The 19509-nt window shown below is 50.3% G+C and overlaps 3 protein-coding genes across 6 annotated transcripts; 1 reads left to right on the top strand and 2 right to left on the bottom strand.

Annotated features, from left to right (window-relative positions):
• Positions 1 to 271: 271 nt before the first annotated feature.
• Positions 272 to 6427, top strand: RAC3 (Rac family small GTPase 3). Of its 2 annotated transcripts, none has more exons than XM_086762619.1 (6): positions 272 to 402; positions 3529 to 3600; positions 3721 to 3838; positions 4461 to 4523; positions 5014 to 5173; positions 5291 to 6427. In XM_086762619.1, the coding sequence occupies exons 1-6, from the start codon at positions 368 to 370 to the stop codon at positions 5419 to 5421; spliced, it is 579 nt and encodes a 192-aa protein (XP_086618745.1). In that variant the 5' UTR covers positions 272 to 367; the 3' UTR covers positions 5422 to 6427. The 2 variants fall into 2 exon arrangements, with proteins under 2 accessions (XP_086618745.1, XP_086618746.1); XM_086762620.1 differs by having other exon boundaries at positions 353 to 381.
• Positions 6423 to 9902, bottom strand: DCXR (dicarbonyl and L-xylulose reductase). The gene is made up of 8 exons (XM_086762618.1): positions 9789 to 9902; positions 9610 to 9707; positions 9345 to 9499; positions 8064 to 8106; positions 7646 to 7745; positions 7420 to 7484; positions 7208 to 7325; positions 6423 to 6718 (listed from the first exon to the last, which is right to left on the bottom strand). The coding sequence occupies exons 1-8, from the start codon at positions 9844 to 9846 to the stop codon at positions 6615 to 6617; spliced, it is 741 nt and encodes a 246-aa protein (XP_086618744.1). The 5' UTR covers positions 9847 to 9902; the 3' UTR covers positions 6423 to 6614.
• Positions 9903 to 10914: 1012 nt separating this feature from the next.
• Positions 10915 to 19448, bottom strand: RFNG (RFNG O-fucosylpeptide 3-beta-N-acetylglucosaminyltransferase). Of its 3 annotated transcripts, none has more exons than XR_015260567.1 (9): positions 18708 to 19448; positions 17811 to 17859; positions 17197 to 17299; positions 16654 to 16807; positions 15538 to 15626; positions 15282 to 15447; positions 13813 to 13898; positions 13335 to 13558; positions 10915 to 12662 (listed from the first exon to the last, which is right to left on the bottom strand). XR_015260567.1 is itself a non-coding variant. In XM_010124404.2 (8 exons), exons 1-8 carry the CDS (start codon positions 19125 to 19127, stop codon positions 13492 to 13494), a joined length of 1134 nt encoding a protein of 377 aa, XP_010122706.2. In that variant the 5' UTR covers positions 19128 to 19448; the 3' UTR covers positions 10915 to 13491. The 3 variants fall into 3 exon arrangements, 1 of the variants encoding a protein (XP_010122706.2); XR_015260568.1 differs by having other exon boundaries at positions 13379 to 13558; XM_010124404.2 differs by having other exon boundaries at positions 10915 to 13558.
• Between the last annotated feature and the right edge of the window lie 61 nt (positions 19449 to 19509).

The raw sequence follows: 19509 nt of genomic DNA, 5'->3' as shown, positions 1-19509 counted from the left end.
GCGGTTTGGAGGGAAGGGGCGCTTCCTTTCAGGGGTGGTACGCTGCAGCAGCCGTGCGGACGGGGAGCCGGCCCATGGCTGCCGGGAGAGGGGGAACGCGGGGTCTGGGTCCGGCGGAGGACGGCGCTGCCCTCTCGCCCCAGCCCGGTGCGGAGAGCCCCGGCGCGCCCCCGGCGCCCGCGGCAGGGGCTACGGGCGCTGCCGCGCGGCAGCGGGGCGGGGCCGGCGGGAGGCCCGCGCCCCGCCCCCGCCGCAGGGCTCGGCTGGGCTCGGCCGCGCTCGGCTGGGCTCGGCTCGGCTCGGCCCCGCCCCGCCCGCGCGGGCTGTCACTGCGGCGGAGTCGCGGCGGCGCCGCCATCGCGGGCAGATGCAGGCGATCAAGTGTGTGGTGGTGGGTGACGGGTGAGTGCGCGGCGGCCGCGGGGCCGTCCCGGCCGCGCCTCTGCCCCCCGCAGCCCCGCACAAAGCGGGCCTGGGCCCGGCGGCGCCAAGGGAAGGCAGGGAGGGCGGGGGGGCCCGGCGCGGCCCCGCCCCGCGGCGCGGGAGAGCCGGCTCCGCCGGCGGGGGGTGCGGCGCCGGGCGGCGAGGCGCGGCCCAGCCTGGTGAGGCCGCGCTGCGGGGCCCGGGTGGGGCGGGCGCTCGGCTGGGCTGCGCCCGCGTGGCCGAGGCGGCCCGCCGGGCCGTGGCCCCTCGTCTGCTGGAGAGCGACCCGGCGGGCGGCGGCAGTCGCCGAGTGAGGAGCCGGGGCGCCCGGGCCGCGGGCCCTGCCCCTGCCCCGCGGGCCCTGCCCCGCACCCGTCCGCCGGCCTGGGCGTCCCAGCGGCGAGCCCGGACCGAGAGGGCGCCGCCGTCTCCCGGCGGGAGGCCGGGGCCTCGCTGCAGCGGCGGCCGTTACGGTCGCGCTCCTTTAGTTCATAAACTTGGGTCTTCGTCGCTTGACGCTGTTCCGTTTCGCATTTAGTGGTGTACTGCCTGGGTAACAAATGCCGTATTCTCTTGAGGTTTAAATCTGCCTTCTCAGTATTTTATTAGGTGCCTGTATTTCGCTGTTTGTCATACAAGCGTAATTCATCACAAAGCCTTCCCTAAAAATCTTGATGTTCACAGGTTTCTGTCATATCTCCTTTTGTTGTTTGTGTTCCAAGGTGGAATATGTTGCTGTTTCTGATTTCACCGTGTGCCTCTTGCCATCCTTCTTGCTCTTTTCATAGAATCATAGAATAGTTTGGGTTGGAAGGGACCTTTCCAGGCTATCCGGTCCAACCCCGCTGCAAGGAGCAGGGACATCTGCCAGATCAGGTCGCTCAGAGCCCCGTCCAACCTGGCCTTCAGTGTTTCCAGGGATGGGGCATCCACCGCCTCTCTGGGCAACCTGGGCCAGTGTTCTACCACACTCAATGTAAAATATTTTTTCCCAATATCTAATCTGAGTCTACCTCCCTCTATTTTAAAACCATCACCCCTTGTCCTGTCACACCAGGCCCTGCTGAAGAGTCTCTCCCCACCTTTCCTGCAGCCCCCTTTGGGCACTGGGAGCCGCTCTCAGGTCTCCCCGGAGCCTCCTCTTCTCCAGGCTGAACAGCCCCAGCTCTCCCAGCCTGGCCTCACAGCAGAGGTGCTCCAGCCCTCTCAGCATCTGCGTGGCCTCCTCTGGACTCGCTCCAACTGGTCCATGTCCTTCGTACGTTGAGGGCTCCAGAGCTGGACACAAGGGGGTCTCACCATCTCACCAGAGCGGAGCAGAGCGGGAGAATCGTCTCCCTCGACCTGCTGGCCATGCTCCTCTTGATGCAGCCCAGGATGCGGCTGGCTTTCTGGGCCGCAAGAGCACATTGCTGGCTCATGTTGAGCTTCTTGTCCACCAGCATGCCAAAGCCCTTCTCCTCAGGGCTGCTCTCAATCCATTCTCCGCCCAGCCTGGATTTGTGCCTGGGACTGCCCTGACCCATGTAGGCTGTAGGCTTTTCCTATATGCCCTTTTTCTGAGAACACGTCTGTATACAAGATGCATGCAGTAGATTTATGGTGCTTTGTAACTTTTCTGAGCTTGTCTTGCATGTTTTTCCTCGTAATTCCTGTGTGCTTTTCTGATCACCACAGCTAGCACAGAGCTGAGATACAGAGAACTAAATGTGAACTGGTCTTAGGCAGGGACTGGTCTTTCCAGCTTCCCACGTGTGCCACCCCCTCATATACACATTTGGAGCAAGGCCTTCCAGGTTCTAGCCTGTGGGGTCTAAAGAGGGGAGTAGGAGAAAGAGCCACCCACCAAAACAGCATGGCCTTATTGTGGGGCAGAGAGTGACAACTGGGAGCATGGCATGTTGGAAATGGACTTCGGCTGAAGTTTGCAGACCGGCATTTTGCTTTAAGACCAAATTGACAGTGCAGATACTAAATGAGCTCGGATACCAAACACTTTAATCATAGATCTGTGTGTTTTTTGTTGATTACCTAACTTCCCTGTTGGCTGGGAGAGAGGTTCAGGAGGGAAGTAGGGGCTGGTCAGTGTCGTGGTTCCTTACACAACCTCCTGTTCTCTGAGAGAGGGGACCTGATCCAGGGGAAAAGCTGAGTGGTTTACTGTAGCGGTTCTCGCTGTGCTTTGTGTCATCCTGTGGGGTCCCCTGGGGTTTCTCACGTCCTCCTGAAGTCTTTCCTTTTGTCGCTCCAGTTATAGAATTGGTAGAGGATATCCACCCACCTCTCTTGGCCATTCAGCTACATTCAGGCACCTAACAGAGAGCTTTCCCTGTCCCTGGCACTCATGGTCTGTTTCTCTGGAAGGTTCTCTGCAGTTCACAACTTCCACAGTGATAAATAGGTTGAATACACCACTAGTACTCCTCTGTTCTTATAACTAAACTTTTCCCTTATGCTGCAGGGCTAACTGAAGTTCACAGGCTTACGCTTGCCAACCAGGCCCAGCCCCTGCCAGCTGCCACCACTGGGTTGACCAGTCCAACCTGCCTTCAGCAAAGCCCTCAGCTGATATTTTCAGTGGTCTACACATATGCCAAAATCTCTTTCCAAACTGGCAGTGGTCTATTTTAAAGTTCTTTTTTTTTGTTTATGGATGCTTTTTTTTTCCCTTTGTATTTATTGACAGTTAATTTCTCCATCTGAGGAGTTTGAGTAATTCTGTGTTGTTGCACATTTTGTTCACCTCACTGTTTACCCATTTTGCTAGATTATTATGGATGTGTTGAGTCCAGCACAAAACTCTAATTTATTCCCTCTCTTTTGCTTCCTGGAACAAATATATTTTGCCTGGTGTTCTGCTGAGGCAGAATGGGTGGGGAAAAGGAGTCAGAGAGAGCAGGGTCTGGTATGTGCTCAGGCAAGGTGCACTTTGTGAATTCAAGCCTGGTCCCTGACAGCTAGAGAATTCCAGCCTGCTACAGGTTTGTTTTCTCACATGATAACTTTTTGCCTAGCCTCTTTTTTGGGTGGGGGTGGGGGAAGGGTGAGTTTTACAGTGCTTCCTCCTGTACCCTTCTTTATGCTTGTCACTCTTACCCTCTGCAGAGCTGTAGGGAAGACCTGCTTGCTGATCAGTTACACCACGAATGCCTTTCCTGGAGAATACATCCCCACTGTGTGAGTAATGGCCTTGGGCTTCGGTTGCTTTTTGCTCTGTATGCCTGTGTCCCCTTGGATTTTGTACAAAGAGGCGTGTGGGTGACAAGATTATCACTGATGGGGACTCTTCTTTGGCAGGTTTGATAACTATTCTGCCAATGTCATGGTAGATGGAAAGCCAGTGAACCTAGGCCTCTGGGATACAGCAGGGCAAGAGGATTATGACCGACTGCGGCCTCTTTCCTATCCACAGACGGTGAGTGCTGGGCTTGGACTAGCTTGTAACTGCTCCCTTTTGGGGACAGGGAGGCTCCCAAGGACAGCCAGGCTTCTTCCCTCTCAGGAAATTCTTAAGTTGCTGCAGCCATAATTCTGGTTTTATAAGAAGTATCACAGCTGAATTTCTCCTAGGAGATTGTCCAGTTCTAGTCCCTGCTTTGTAATGGTGTTTGAACAATTAAGCTTGCCAGAGGGAGGCTCAAGTGAAAGGGGCTGCTGTGCAGCCAAGCCACATTCCATATTCCTGTTCTGCCTCGGTGGCACAGCTCGCTGGTGGGCTGCGCTAGTAGTGTTTCCCTGGCTGTAGCAGTTCCTACGTGGCCCCCTGCCAGGGGTGAAGCCCATAGCATTGTTAAGGTATTTGTGGCCACAGGCTCTTAACATGCAGAGCCCAGTATTGTAAAGGAAGGTTAAGTCATACTCAAAGTCCATTCCTTCATTCTCTGAATTAGCTTAGCACCCTAATGGGGAAGAATTTCTTACAGCCATAGTCCGTGCTTGTGGGAGGAGGCTGTCCTTGATAAGGCTCCTTCTCCACCCTCTCTTCATTATCTCCAGCTGTTTCTTTCTATGCAGCTGACCCTCTTGTTTCCACACAGGATGTTTTCTTGATCTGCTTCTCCCTTGTGAGTCCTGCCTCCTTTGAGAATGTCAGAGCCAAGGTAAAGTGTTCTCCTTTTGAGTGAAACAGTGGAAGGGAGGAACCAGTGAAGTCCACTGCCCCACCCAGCACCACACCTCCAGGCCCAAAATTTCTAGCAGTCACGTTTTGATAAGGGAATCTCATAGTCTGCAGGTTTTAAGAGAGGCCTACTTTTTATTCATTACTTCTTTGGCAAAGTTTTTGCCTTTTTGAGTCTGCATCTCGAAGAAGATAAGGCATGTCCTAGAAGCTAAAATGCAGTTAAGGGAAGCGTTGTGTGCAGAGTTGGCTGGCCCTGTCTGTTAAGGTTCCATATCTGAGCACCTTCATTATTACATCTGCACTAATGTCTTTCTCGGAGCATATTCAGAACTGTAGGCAGAAGTACCCTGCTCAGTTGTTGCCACCGTGTCAGACAGTAGTAAAAACCACCTTCCTAATAGCAAATGCATCCTCATGGTTGCATCTCCTGCTATAGCTACTTTTCTTACCATGCCTCTCTGTTTCAGTGGTACCCTGAGGTCCGACACCATTGCCCAAATACACCCATCATCCTGGTGGGCACCAAGCTGGACTTGAGGGATGATAAAGACACCATTGAAAGGTTACGTGATAAGAAACTGGCTCCCATCACCTACCCCCAAGGTTTGGCCATGGCTCGGGAGATTGGTGAGTCTCATGTGCTGGCAGATCTTCATGGCAATGAGCTTTTTATTTTGGAGTGGGTGAGGGACAGTATGTCCTGGTAGGACTGGAGTGGTTGAGCTGGAGCTCTCTTTCCCCTAGGGTCGGTAAAGTACCTCGAGTGCTCTGCCCTGACGCAGCGGGGCTTGAAGACGGTGTTTGACGAAGCCATCCGGGCTGTGCTCTGCCCACCGCCTGTGAAGAAGCCTGGCAAAAAGTGTACCGTGTTTTGAGGGCTGTGGCCTAGGTGCTGGCTCAGCATGTTGTCATCCTCTGACAGATTGCGTATTAGCTGGGTGTTTCGGGAGGGGGCTGGGATGCGTAGGGCCCTTCATCATGTACGAAGTCAGTGTTTTTTAAATGTCTCTTTGATTTAACGTCAGTGTTGATGTGAAGGGGCAGTGGGGGCAGGAGACTAGCTGGGGACTGTACAGCCCCCAGGGGAGGTACAAAGGGGAAGGCAAGGTAGCTCCTTGGGGCAACAGGCTGTTTTGGTTCTCCTGCACCTCCAAGCTGAAAGGGCTGAGACATCCATCCTGTCCTGGAGACACCTGGTTTCAACCTGCAGGTGAAGCAGGTGCTGAAGATCCTTGTGGGAGTGGGGAGGGAGCTGCTATGAACGGTGCTGAATGACAAGAGCAGCTGGGAGAGTGGTAGGGTCTCCTTGACCAGCCGCCTACTGTGGCTAATAGTTAACAAACTGGTGCTCTAGTAGATACGTGCCTGAGACTGTTAAAGAAATCATTACCAGCCCCAGAAGGGGTCAAAGTAAAAATGTGAAGCTGAAGAACTAATCATTAGGTGCTTTATTGGGTACCAGCCAAACTCAGTGAGTGAAACAGCTCTGTGCAATCGATGTATTTGCCTTTTTGTGTGCACACCCTAGGACAGCGTGGTGCTGCTTCCCCCCATCAGTCTTTAGCAGAGCCTCCCCCCCCTCCCCAAATCCAGTCTCTGCAGAGCAGGACTGTGGTTGTTGCCTCTGTTTTGGTTTTTTTTTTTTTAGTTTTTTTTTTTCCTACTAAAGACAGCAAAGGAAGCAATGAGGAGTCTGCTTACTTCTTCTTTCCCTTCCCACTGAAAGTGCAGGTGGGCTCAATGGATCTGGATGGAACAGGGAGAGCTTCTGAAGGGTTGGGGGGGGAAATAGGGTTGGAAGAAAGACAGGTCTAATTTCTAATCATCATGTAGAGTGACAAGATAAAACCTTATTTGGTGCAATAAACATTCTCCATGACAGCGTATGTGAGCTTTATTACATAGCAGCCTTCTAAAGGTAATTTTCTGCCTCACTTCTCATACAGGTTCCAGCCCTGCTGCCCCTCTTCTCCAGCAAGACTGGGTCTGTTCATTGTTTTCCACCCAGTTTACATCTGTGCAATACTAGTGTGAAAATTAAGGCCAGGTGTGAAATGCAGGTGTCACCTTAGGAGACAAGAAATCCCCCATCAACCATCAGTGAGCTGCCAGTTGTCATAGCACTCTTATCACTCAGCAGGAAGAGAATGCTGTTCACCACATCATCCACCTCTGGAATCAAACACAGAGAACATCCAATGCACCCCTCAAATTGTACTAGAAAAACAAGCATCCCAAGAGGTATGTCTTTGACCTCTACGTGTAATTGGAGCAGGGAAATACCTCTGCCCCCTAACTGTGCTTGATGCAGTATATAGGACAGAGTGGCTGAGAGCTGGACATCAAAAAGTCCTTGTTGTGATGAAATAATCCTGAGTTCACAGTAAGTACCTATGCTCCTCTCCCAGTCAGTCGTATTTATGAACAACAGAGTAAGTGCATTTCACTTGTCCTAAGATGAGAAGGCTGTAGAAGAGGGGAGATAAGGTTGATTCTCACCCTGTCCTCATCAAATCCTTCAGGAATTCAACTACAGCCATTCAGCAGAGTTGTGACTTTGCCCACAAAAGAAGCAAGGTACCTATGGCTGTGATGTCAATTAGAGGGAAGGTCTGGATACAACAAAAGAGCCCAGCCTGGCAACATATCTACACCACTGACCTGCAAACCTTCCCAGCGGAATACGACTAATCATGGCAGCAGATTTCTGAGGGTCACTCCAGTTAATTCTCCCCATGTCAGTCATAACCACTGTGGGGTTCACAGTGTTCACCCTGATCTGGGACAAACCGCAACAAACAATGTAATCAGACTGCTCTGAGAGGAAATGCTCTGGTTCAGCTTTCACACTTTTCTTTCAGAAAGAATCCTACCTTGTGGGGTCCCAGTTCCATTGCCATTACCTTGCTCAGCATATCCAAAGCACTTTTTGTAGAACCTTCAAGAGTAGGGAAGAACAGGAGGCATTTAAGTGCACGGCACTTGGTCTGGAACGCAGAAATATTTCACTGCCCAGAATTGGCAGCCAGCAGCTTGGTGGCTGTAGGTCTCCAGCTAGTCAAACATGAGAGGGGCACTGCTAAAGCTAGACATACTTACAGTAAACAGCGTGATCCCGCAGAGCACGCTGAGATGCCTGGCTAGAGACATTTACAATAGCACCTGGCACACCCTGCGCAATCATCTGCCGAGCAACAATCTGGAGGAGGCAAGGAAAAAAAAAGGGGGGGGGTGTGCCAGAATTGTAACAGGAGAAGTCATTATTTCATTCAGTAGGAATCTTGCTGCGCTATTACAGTAGTCAAAAGAGCAAAAACATCTGCAGGACGTAAGTCCACACTGCCACTTACACAGGATAGAGTCAAAGCAAGAGAGTGAAGAGTCTGTATGTGCAAATTGTCAGGTTAACTTTGGATTACAGTACCTTTAGCTAGCCCCCACAGTGGACACTTATCTGTGCAGAACAACTTGGTCACTGCTGTTCGTGGAGACAACTGCAGTGACAATACTTCCTCACCTGGGAAACATGAAGCACAGCCTGAAGATTCACATCAAGAGACCTACAAATAAATCAAATTTAAAAGTTACAGAGTCGTTGCAGCCCAGGCCAGAGAGTTGTTTTGGGAAGCAGCAGAGAACAAGTGCTGCTGGTATCCTGGAAACACTGGTGGTACTCTAGAACACGGACTGAAACGCCAAGCTGACCGGCCAGCGAGAACCATTAGGCATGCTTTCAGCAATGAACCCTTCACTGGACACAAGCTATTTAGTGTGCAGGGGGGAGGTGCAGTTGTGCATTGTTGCATTACTAGCAGCACTCTGACCTTTAGCAGACTAATGTTGTTCCTCTATTGAAGTTTAAACAGTGAGCCCTGGACCTCAGCCAGTGACTCTTCTTAGGTCAATCAAACCCTTCACAAGGCTTTAAAACAGCAAATAAATCTGCTGTAAGATGGGTAGAAGCAACTTTTCTTCTGTTTGCCACACAGTTGTTGGTCACGTTTTTACCTGCTACTTCTGCAGAATGGTCTTAGTGGAATTCATACATTTTATATTCTAGTCACAAATAAGTATTCCATTATAGACCCACAACCGCCATTTTTAATGTAGGGACAAAGCATGACCCATCTTCTCAGAAGGAAGCAGACTCGCCATATCCTGTATCCTAAAGCTTACCCCCAACTGGAACTATGGATCTTTTGAGAGAAAAAGATGTCATGTTATTGTAGTAAGCAAATCTAATTTCCCACTGTGACAGTTTTATACTCCCTTACCTTTGTCTTCGCTAGATCTGAATTGTCATACCAACAACCGCCTTTCAGTTTATCAGAGACTGAGTCAGAGCTGGATTGGAAGCAGCAAAACGCGCTCCTCTGTCCTGCACAGGCTGGATGGTGTGCGCACACCGCCATCCAAGAGACGCAATTGCAGGTTCTGGCTGCTCCGGTAACAGCGTGGCATAGCGCCAGTGCTTTACTTGGTTTCCTTCTGATGTTTACAAGGTGAAAGGTGATTATATGGAGCATTAAAACACAGTAAAGAAAAGAAACCAGACATAAGCAGTAACAATCAACAAGCCACTGAGCAAGCGAGCGTTAGGCATTTCTAGCGGCGTGTGCGAGGCGGTCTGGTGCCTACACACCAGCTGCTTCCTTTCCTAAGAGACGCCGAGTGCCGGCGGGCTTTGCCGCGGTTTTTGCCGTTGGCGGTTCTGCTGAGGCCTGGCAGGCCCCGGCGCGGGCGCGGGGCAGGCGCGGCGGCCGGCGGCCGTGCGGGGCGGCCAAGCCGAGGCACTCACCGCTGCAGGGCCACCCGCGTTACCTCCAGGAAGGGCTGCAGCACCGCCACCGCCGCGTTGTTCACCAGCAGCTCGAAGGGTCCCGCCGCGCCCACCGCCGCCTCCGTGGCGTCCCAGTCAGCCAGGTCCAGGCACAGGGGCTCGATACCGGGGCACTGCGGCGAGGGCGGCCGCCGTGGGTCGGGGGGCCCGGCGCGGGGCTGTCCCGGGCGGGGGGCCGGGGCCCGTTCCGGAGGGGGCCCCGCACGGCGGGGGGCGGCCCTACCTCTCGCGCGAGGCTCTCCAGGTCCGCCGCGGTGCGGCTCAGCGCGGTCACGCGGGCCCCGGCCTCGCTCAGCGCCACGGCCACGGCGCGCCCGATCCCTGCGGGGAGACGGCGTCAGGCCCGGCCCCGCGCCGCCGCTTCCGCCCCCGCCCGGCCCCGGGACCCCAGCCCCCGGCCACCTTTGCCGGCCCCAGTCACCAGGGCCCGGCGGCCGCGGAAGCTGAGATCCGGCTCCATGCTGCGGCCGGACTGCGGCCTGGGCGGGCCCGCCAGCCCGGGGGCCGGGCGGGGCCCAGCAGCGGGGCGGCCTGATAGGGCCGGGGCGGGCGGCGGGCTCTGCCCCGCGCTGGCGCCGCACGAGCCGCGCTTCGCCGGCCGGAGGTCTGGGTGCGTGGGGCACAGGCCGCGGGCGCTGCGCAGCGGCGGGCCGCGTCTCAACCAAGGCACCTGCAAGGGGGGCAGACGGCAGGCCCGCCCTGCTGCCGCCCCCGGCTCCCCCGAGACGACCCGGCAGCAGGCTGTTTCCGGGCTCGGCCAGCAAGAGAGGGGCACGCAGAGATGAGGTTTCTTGGCTCTGATTCTCACTAAAGTGTCATAGTTCTCACTATGACACAGGAAAACTGGCTTTTTACCAGGTCATACAAAAGCCTGCCTTCTCGGGCCACTTGAAGTTGCTGAAGTTTGTAGGCAGCCTTAGTCCAGTACTCATTGCTTGGAAATCAGCTGCAAGTACACGGGCTCTGCTTGCCTGAGGACCTAGGCATATGGGCTTTCTCATACAGCACCTGCGTGACAAGCACCGTGTGCTGGAAAGTACAACAGAACAGGCTTGAGATGATTAAGACTCATAGATAAGCAACTGCACCACAGGTCACTCCCAGTGACAGAATGGCAGTTCCAATTATTGATTCGTAGAGTGGGCATTGTGTAACAGCAGAGTAGCACAGACAATTACACACTCTATTAACAAGTCTGTCTGTAATATTAGCCAATTCAGATGTTGCTTTCTGAGGACTTTTAAATTTAAGAGCTCCTGTGGCATATTTAGTAAGTGCAGAAACAGAATAGGAAACTGCTGAGACAAGTTTACAGCAATTAACTTTTTCTTTATTTGAATTCTTCATCTGCCAGGATTATTCTCATCCATATTTCTTCCTCTGCACATCCAAGTCATGCACTCACCTGCTTTTTTGGCCACTCAGCATCACAACAGACTGACAGGAGGCTGCAGTTTTCTGGATTACAGGGTTTATGGTCTATTTTTGGTGTAGGGAATGTGTCAAGAAATATGACAAAACACAGCCTTTGACATATTTAAATATTTATTTTGTAAAATCACTTTATGTATGAAACAGTAGTTTGATTAAAAAGCTGCATCCTGATATATTTACACAGCCTACTGTATTGTCAACAAAAGAAACCTTAAAAGAAGCTTGAACATATGGAACAGTTCTGTATTGCCATGCAGGAGAATGTGGTCCTTTTGCAGTTTTAAAAAAAAAAAAAAAAAACAAAAAAAAAAAAAAAAAACCAAACCAAACCAAAAACACCTTACCAGCTTAGAGGATGCTGCCGTCTTTGGCACACCTAGCTTAGGGTGACCAGTGACTATAGTGTGAAACTTCTACTACTCAGTTTTGCTGCCATCCATATGAAGAGTTGTCATTTTTGAACTGCAGTTTGCCACATAATCACTACCAGTCCATGCTGTCTGTGATGTCTTACAGGGACACTCTGGGAGAGGAAGCTCCAACATAAGAGTTCAGAATCAGTGTCTGAAGACAAAATCTCATCAAGAGCTCACAACGTTTCATACCTTTCTGCTCCAGGAGGTTGAAAACAAGAACCTCACAAGTGTTTAAAAAAGTATTTATATAGATACCAGGAATTTCCAGAGCTATTAATGACAAATCATTAAACCATACGATGCCTCAGTTCTAGTGAGCAGAAGGCCTAATAAAGAGGTAGAACACACCACAACCTACTATTCAAAAAAATCCTCCTGTTTTCTGTAACAGGCTGTCAGTGTTCCAGATGTACCCGTTACGGAACGGCCACTGTGCTAGCCGGACTTTGATCCGATTCCCTGCAGCATTCTTGTTCCCATACCTCACAATCACCTTAGTAGACATGAAGGAAAGGATGAGCTGCAGGACTGTAGCAAGTAGCAGTCAGCTTGTTTGCTCCTCAGTGGAATTAATTAGAATCACACACAAAGGACAATATACCCAGATAAATGCTGAAAGGTTTGTGTTAAAAATAGAGTGCAGGAAAGAGTGTATTTCAGGAGGCTGACACCTCTGCTAAGTTTCATACTTGAACATACAGCAAGCATCTGCCTACGTGATACCACTTTTCAAATGGCAGGAAGTTAAGCAGGTAGCTGAAGTCCACAGTACAGCTCAGCACAGCTGTCTGGAAATCTGAAACTTTTGCTAGGTCGTATTCCAGGTTACACAGTGTCATTCTATTATTCTTCCCTTAATTCAGTCTCAGACTCTAGCACGAAACCAGCAGGTATTGTCTGAAAAGTCTGTGAGAGTGAACAGTGGTTTTGCAAAGTAATTTTTTTATGCTGTTCTTCATGTTAGGTTGGGATTGCACATGGCCAAAGTTTGGGCTAATAGAAGAGTAAACATATGGACCCTCATTTCTTCCACATTGAAAACTAAGCTTTCTTTATTTGAAAAGCAGCAGGTGATACTGCTACATTACTGAACTTCTCCCTTTGTGCGAGGGTGCAGTCACCTTTCAGTGATTGCATCAACTATTTATTGAAACATTAAGAAGTAGAATAAGAATAAACACTGATCTAGACCTTAAGGTAATCAAAAAATCATCTGAAGAAGCTGAAGTGGAGTAACCACAGCCATACAATTAAAGGTCCTCAAATGATACCATCAAAAACTCCCTCAGGGTATTAAGCTATCAAGCGTTCCTCCCCCCCCCCCCCCCCCCCCCCGCCCCCCGGCAGACAGCAGAAGATACAGCACAACTTCAGAAACAGGGCGTGTTTCATCAGCCAGTGAGCATGCTCTAGCTCATACAACCTGCTGTGGGCAAAGCAGGAGAAATGATTACCATCTAGTCTGGCAAATATTTTTTCAGTATCAGATATCAAGGGAATAGTCTTAGACCTGGCAGACCACCATCAAAATCAACAACCACTGCAATTCAGCTGGTAAGAGAGCCAAGTCTGACAATCACCTCCATGGGAGGTACACACGAACTACAGGGGAGAACGTGCACTGTAGGCAACTCTTATCCAGTCTTGAGTAAGCTTAGCCTTACACAGGGTTTTCCCACGACAAAGGCTTTCAGCCTTGTTTACTCTAGTGATTCCAGGACTGCTAGTGTTTACGAACAGACCCTGTTCCGACCCACAGGTGGAATTTTAATGTGGCAGGCCACAGAAGCTCTTAAATAATTCCATTCCCAAGAAAGACGAGTGAGAAATTCCCCTCTCTTGTCACCATGGGGACTACAGTCTGCTATAGCACTCCAGCTTCAAGACAACGGCCTCTAAAAGCCCTTAACAGCAGTAAGAATGCTGTCAGTCCTACTGCATTTGCCTAGGATGTGTCCAAGCTCAGATTCACATGACATCAGATGAAGTGTAAAGTGACTCGTACACATATGACTGTAGTCATTATATGAAGTGCCACTGGACAAAAGAACAAGGATTCTTCTTGGAATGTCCCAGGCTGCAGCTAAACAAACCACACCTTCTTGCTTTTGTAAATAGAATGTCTACCTCCTTTGTAATTACCTCTGGTTGTCTCCCAGAAGAAGAAGAAGGAAAAAAAAAAAAAAAAAAAGTCCACCACAACTCCTGTCTTATGCAGACTAGGTAAGATACAGGTGTCAAAGACGGGTCAAGAATTACGACATATTCTTCGCAGGGCACCAAATAGTGTCAGGATAGAGCAGACAATGGACAGATTTAAAACTATGAAGAAAAAAAAAAAAAGAAAAAAAGAAAAATTAGATTGGAATCTATGATTCTATGATAATTCTCCATACAAGGAACATACACGCATTGAATGTGCGGCAGTCTAACAGAGCAGAGAGGGTGGGTCTACCCACCTTTGGCTCAGTGACAAGAGCTGACATGAGAAAATAACCCTGTTTAGTGGGTTTGATCATCTTACAGTTGATAAACATGAACAAGACAGGGACATCTTCTTTTGGAAGTGGACTCACCGGGTTGGATCTTGCTGAAGGCCAAACACTCCTCCCACACTCACAACATTGTGTTTGTTCTCAGGGTCCCCATAACTTAGGGTTACCTGAAAAAGTAAATAAATATTCAGAAATTATAACATTAATGCAGAAAACCAGAGTGGGGATACCAGGATTATTAAGGAGGTGTGAACAAAGCCTCCAAGGACCCTGTATGATCTGAACAGTGGACTACATTTGAAAAACAGTGCTTAGTTTTGACATAAGCAATGCTGGCACTGAATGGTAGCTATCAAATGGACCGCTGCTCATCTAAGTGCAATCTGGGAGAATAAACAAAGGAGCTGAAAGTTGCCTTGCCCTGAAGGATGAGATGAGTTACAATTGTAAGCTCAATCCAGGTAATGTCTGTACCTTCACCAAATAAACACGTGTTCATCCTCACCAGACATTGCCTGAAGTCTGCAATAGCAATGTCTTAGCACAGAGGGAAAATAGGAACATCTGGATGTTAAATGGTGTGCAAAGGACTGCCTTGTGACAAACCTGGCAACAAGATTTAGATCTCTGGAATTCCAATTCAGTGCTATTTTTTCACACAAACACTGTATTAAGAAATTTTCAGGTGCTAGGTAGAAAACAATTTATATTTTCTTTCTAAGTGTAGATTTCCTGGATTTTGGGTTAGCTGTTACAGTCTCAGGGAAACAAGAATCACCAACGAAAGGCTGTATTCAGCCTACAGTTAAATTCACTAACATGAAGGAGATTACATCATGCTGGAATTTGGCCCCAAGTGTACATTTCTGCTGCCTAATACAATTGCCAGGAAAATATAACCAAGCAGTTTGCAGGGGCAAAACCGCACTCTCGTTTTTTCCTGGTGCCAAACAGTAAGAGACAGACAAAGCTTCCGGATAGCCTTTTAGCTCCATCTACTGCTCACGAGTAAAAAGGCATCCCAGAAACTGAAAAACGACTTCATTTTTCTGAAGAAACATCGATTACGTTTCTTGAGATTCAGACAAGTTATTCTTAAAACTGATAAAACATTTAACTATCTATTAGTTATTGAAGAGGTACTTGCTATAGCTGCGACACTGATCTTTCTGAACAGCATGAATTAAGACTGAGATTTTGTTAGACAAAGACAGATATACTTTCTTACATGGCAGGCAAACTAAATACCGCCTCCTTCTAGACTCACTGCTGCTGTGACTCATGGAAAGTCAGAGTTTAGAAGGAGATGGGGAACACCACATTTAGCTGAACGTAGCAGAATACGTCTCCAAAGGAGGGGACAGCTATATGATCTAATTGGCTAGGGTGAAAGTATGCTTTTTACCTAAACGAAGGAATTCGATAGGAAACAGCTCTGAGCGCGTCTGTAGACACCCTTCTTTGCTGGAGAGTGCTAAGTCTATGGAGAGTATTCTTTCTGATTAGATTGAGGTGTAATTACAAGAACACGATATGAGCCTTAGCCCTACCTGCTGCAGCACAGACTCGCCTTGTAGTCTCTGCAGATTTTCCAGATGGGAATGGAACAATGGGCTGTGGAGCAGCTTTACCTCCAGGAGCCCTTCAATGATGTAGCCAATAGTGCAGTCATCGGGAAGACGCACTCTTTCTGCAGTACTGATGAAATTACCCAGGCTGTGAGACAGAGCACAGGAGACAAGATGAAACATGCTTTAAAGCGTACCAAACACGTATTGATGGAGCTCAACGAAGAACAGCGTTTACCTGGCCCAGGGACTCATCTTCAGGGCAAGACCTCTGCTGATACAGAACCCTGCTCCACCTGTGGCAAACCAGAATTTCACGGTTGTCTTCTGAAGAGCAACAAGAAAAACACACAGTAGTTACTGATAATCAACTTTTTCCATTTGGCTGCGCAGGGAGGGGAACTTGAGGTTCCACTGGATATCACATACTGCACTTGAGTCAGAACAATACTACAGATTAATTCCTACTTCTTTAGGCTGCTGAAAGCCCAGCTAGCCGTTCTCTTAAATCAAAGTCTATCCTGGAACTGACAGCAGGTGAACCATCAAGTTAGCACAACTGAGGTAGCACAGATGAAATAGGAAACTAGAGTCCCAGCTCCTACCCCATTCCATCTGTCCCCTGGTCATTCTAGCCAAGGGTCACAGCCAGCTCAGTGTTCCTGAGGAAATCAAAAGTGGTCCATTAGTCACTTAGCTCCATGCCCAAGGAGACTATTTTGTTGTGCAGACTCTTCTCTACCAAGCTGCTTTGTAACTGACTTTCTGGCCAGTGGATTGTTTTATCTTTAGGCCTGTCAGTACAGGCAACCTGGTGAGGACTTGTCCTTTGCCACATGTATCTTGTGACTGAGACACATTTGCTTCTGCTTCTTGGAAACCTAGTAACCGCTCAGTATTGGAAATGCCTTATATACCCAGAGAGCCTTTGTCACCCATCTGAGGTTGGTTCAAGATGATGACAATGTGATACTGCTTTCAAAACAAACAAATCCAAACCCCAAAACCCTAAAACAAGGAACACTGCCCCCAAAACCACTAAAAGAAAAGAAACAGTCAAAGCAAGGAGGCCCTACTCACCTCAGTGTGAGGGAGATGATCATCATATGTGAGTAAAGAAAGAAACAGGCATCCACTAAGGAGACAAACTCTATTGTACACATGCATATGAGGTCAGAGCGAAGGTTCATTTAACCCAGCACCCAGTCTCTGAAAATTACCCGTGACAGGTTCACTGCTTGCAGATTAAATAACTTTTTTTTTTTTTTTAATCGGGGAATCCTATGAACTCTCAAGGTTTTAGAAGCTTAGAAGGTCAGGATGTCTCTCAGACTTAACTGCAAAGTTTGCTTACCGATCCATCACTTTGGACATGGTCAGCTGCTTCAATGGGATGGTCCAGACTCGGTCGCCCCACATAGACATCCTGGCTGTGTGAAAAGGCAGATAAGAGACGCAGGAGAGTTCGAGGGTTCACATAGTTGTCGTCGTCCACATGGCAAAACCATCTTCAAACAAAGCAAAATAAGAAAGTTACTGCAGAGCAGTAACAGAGAAGTGAGTTACAGGTTTAGAGCTGAGTCTTAGTCTTTTGGGCTTGGAGCAGAAAGCATTTCCCATTGTCCTGAAATACAGAACTTGGAAGCTGAAAGCACCCGCAGATCCTAATTCTGGGAAGAGGCTGAAATTAATAACCCCCTTTAGATTATCATCCTTTCCACCTTTCAGATGATGCTTATTTATAAACAGTGCTTCATGCTGTGCTCCCTTCTCTATGCTCATAACCACATTTTAGCTGATACTGCACTCCTTACTGGAGCAGAGAAGGTTACTCAAGTCTCCTGGGAACACAGAACTGGAAGAAACATAGTCAATCAGAACAACGGGTTTCACCTACTTTTGCCCAGATTCCAGGAATTTATCATATTCCACAGACATCTTGCAACAGAGAGCTTGCCGGGTATGGACAGCAGAACAGTTGGTGTTGATCATATGATCCCCTAGAAAAATAAAGACCAGCCCTTTCAGGTTTGAGAAGCATGTGTAGTCCAAAAAAGACTACAAAAGACGTTCACATTTGCCACTAACATTGTACATCTGAAGTGCATATGGCACACACATGGAGAGTAGACTGCAGGACAGGCAGGGCTCATGGGTTATGCATATGGCATGCAAGCTGTAAAGTACATAAAAATGTGTGAGTGCAGGGTATATAAATAGTGCCATGAGACTGTAAGCAAAGGAAATACCCAATATAACTTTGGACCAGATAGACTTAAGCTTACTAACAGGAAGGAAGTGGGTGCAAAGTATTCAGGAAGTTCCAGGCATCTTGTCCAGGTGGTAAGTAGGAACAGCATATTCTCCTGTGAAAGGAGATCTTTTCTCCATTTTCTCCATCATAACTTCCCTAATTGCTTGTACAGCATGAAATAAGGACTTCTAGGGAAAGTATGACAGAAACAAAACTCAGTTGTAAAAGACAGCATGCACCTATGCTACACAGCTTACCTGCTTTCAGGCGTAGCTCCCGATCCTCCCAGTCCGTGAATATAAATGTCTGCGGGAGACAAAAACAGTGCGTCCACATTTGAGAACTTCAGAAACTAATTTCAACTTTGCTCAGTTGCAGTCAGAATTCTGAATGTTTTGTCTTGTTAGTTTATTTCACAGTAGCCATTGTGAGCGGGGTGGGGAGAACCCCAGCAACTTCAGCCCTTGCCTTAGCTATCTGATAAGCTTTTGCACTGCAAACCAGAAGAGCCTCATTTCAGTAAAGCATCCTAGATTTTACTCTCCTCATCTCAGGGTACAGACAAGCAGTTTCCAGATAGGAACGATTGTCTTGTTTAGTAGTATGTCCTTCTGCAACTTCACCTCCTCTCTCTGGCTAGGAGTCATCCACAGCTGTTAAGCAAGCTAAAAGGAAAGAATGAAGTTAGGGTGGAAAGTTCCAGGTTATAGCACTGTCTTGTCCCAACTGCTGGACAAAATTGTGCTAACATGCTTGAACGGACCAAAAATCCCAAACAAGGGAACAAATTCTATGCTGTTCTGTGGGAAAATCTAGGTCGCTGAAGTACTTAGTCCAAAATATAAGCTTAGATGCATCAGCACCAGGGACTTCGCCATCGTGTGGTATTTTCCACAGTCATACAAAAGTCAGCGAACTGTTTCTGCTTGGGCCTGCGGTCCCAGATTGCAAGTAACTAGCTTAATCAACAACAAACTCTTTCAGAGGAAGGTTCAGACGAACTATTTAGGTAACACGACCTTCCTCGGTCTTACAAGGAAAGGTGTTCTCAACACATGCAAGGGAAAGCTCAGTGAGAAGGCGCAGCGGCTGCCCGGGAAAACAGATGGGCGAGGCTCCCGGCCGCCCGTCCCAGCCGGCTGGCGAAGCCTCACCTGTCCCCTGGCCTGGGAGATCCAGGTTTGGAGGAGCAAGTCCAGCCGGCTCCTGTGGTACTTCCTCGTGGTCTTCACCGCAATGAAGATGTCCTTCAGCTCCAGGCTCTCCCTGGCCGAGCTCCCGGCAGGCCCCAGGCGACCCTTCCGCGCAGGCTGCGGGCTGCCGCCGAGGCCCCCGCCGCGGCCGCCCGCCCCGGCCCCCGGCTCCCCGCGAGAGCCCGCCCGCCTGCCGGGCGCGCTGCTCCCCCCGGGGCCCGCCCGCTGCGGCGGGGGCCCGCTGGGGCCGGCGGCGGGCGGCGGGCGACGGCGGGGCGCGGCGGGGGGCTGGCCCCGCGGCAGCAGCAGGAGGAGGAGGGCGGCGGCGCTGAGGGACAGCAGGAAGCCGGCCTTGCGAAGCCCCAGGCAGGAGCCGCTCATGCTGCAGCCCCGCGGGCCCCCGCCGCGCTGCGCGGCCGACTCATGGCCCGGCAGGCGGGCCGGCGCAGGGAGCCGCCGGCCGCCCCTCCCCTCCCCGCACGGCAGCGGCCGGCCCCGGCCCAGGCGGGCGCCGCGCTCCAGGAGGAGGCGGCAGCCCCCGCGGCCGGCGGAGAGGGGAAGCGCCCGGACAGCCCGGGCCGCGCTGACCCGCAGGAGACGGCCGCCGCGGAGCGGCGGGCGCGGCCCGGCGAGCGTGGCCGGGCCCCGCGCGCGACGAGAGCCCCGCGCAGCCCCGCCCCGCCCGGTGCACCGGCGGGAGAGGCGAAACGGGCCGCGGCCCCTTTAAGGGCTTCACCTGTTGGATGCGATCTGGCGGCGCCGC

Source organism: Chlamydotis macqueenii, chromosome 18 (genome assembly GCF_036417535.1).
Source record: "Chlamydotis macqueenii isolate bChlMac1 chromosome 18, bChlMac1.mat, whole genome shotgun sequence".
Classification (NCBI taxonomy): Eukaryota; Metazoa; Chordata; class Aves; order Otidiformes; family Otididae; genus Chlamydotis; species Chlamydotis macqueenii.
The sequence above is the reverse complement of the archived record's forward strand: the minus strand, read 5'-3'. Positions and strand labels throughout refer to the sequence as shown.

Coding starts and splice junctions, on each gene's coding strand:
- RAC3 (XM_086762619.1), top strand. CDS start 368: ATGCAGGCGATCAAGTGTGTGGTGGTGGGTGACGG. Junction 3,839..4,460: donor CTCTTTCCTATCCACAGACG/GTGAGTGCTGGG, acceptor GTTTCCACACAG/GATGTTTTCTTGATCTGCTT. Junction 4,524..5,013: donor TTGAGAATGTCAGAGCCAAG/GTAAAGTGTTCT, acceptor TCTCTGTTTCAG/TGGTACCCTGAGGTCCGACA.
- RFNG (XM_010124404.2), bottom strand. CDS start 19,127: ATGAGCGGCTCCTGCCTGGGGCTTCGCAAGGCCGGCTTCCTGCTGTCC. Junction 17,300..17,810: donor GGAGCTACGCCTGAAAGCAG/GTAAGCTGTGTA, acceptor TTATTTTTCTAG/GGGATCATATGATCAACACC. Junction 15,627..16,653: donor ATGTCCAAAGTGATGGATCG/GTAAGCAAACTT, acceptor GTTGCTCTTCAG/AAGACAACCGTGAAATTCTG.
- DCXR (XM_086762618.1), bottom strand. CDS start 9,846: ATGGAGCCGGATCTCAGCTTCCGCGGCCGCCGGGCCCTGGTGACTGGG. Junction 8,107..9,344: donor ACGCGGGTGGCCCTGCAGCG/GTGAGTGCCTCG, acceptor ATTTATTTGTAG/GTCTCTTGATGTGAATCTTC. Junction 7,485..7,645: donor GCGGGATCACGCTGTTTACT/GTAAGTATGTCT, acceptor CTACTCTTGAAG/GTTCTACAAAAAGTGCTTTG.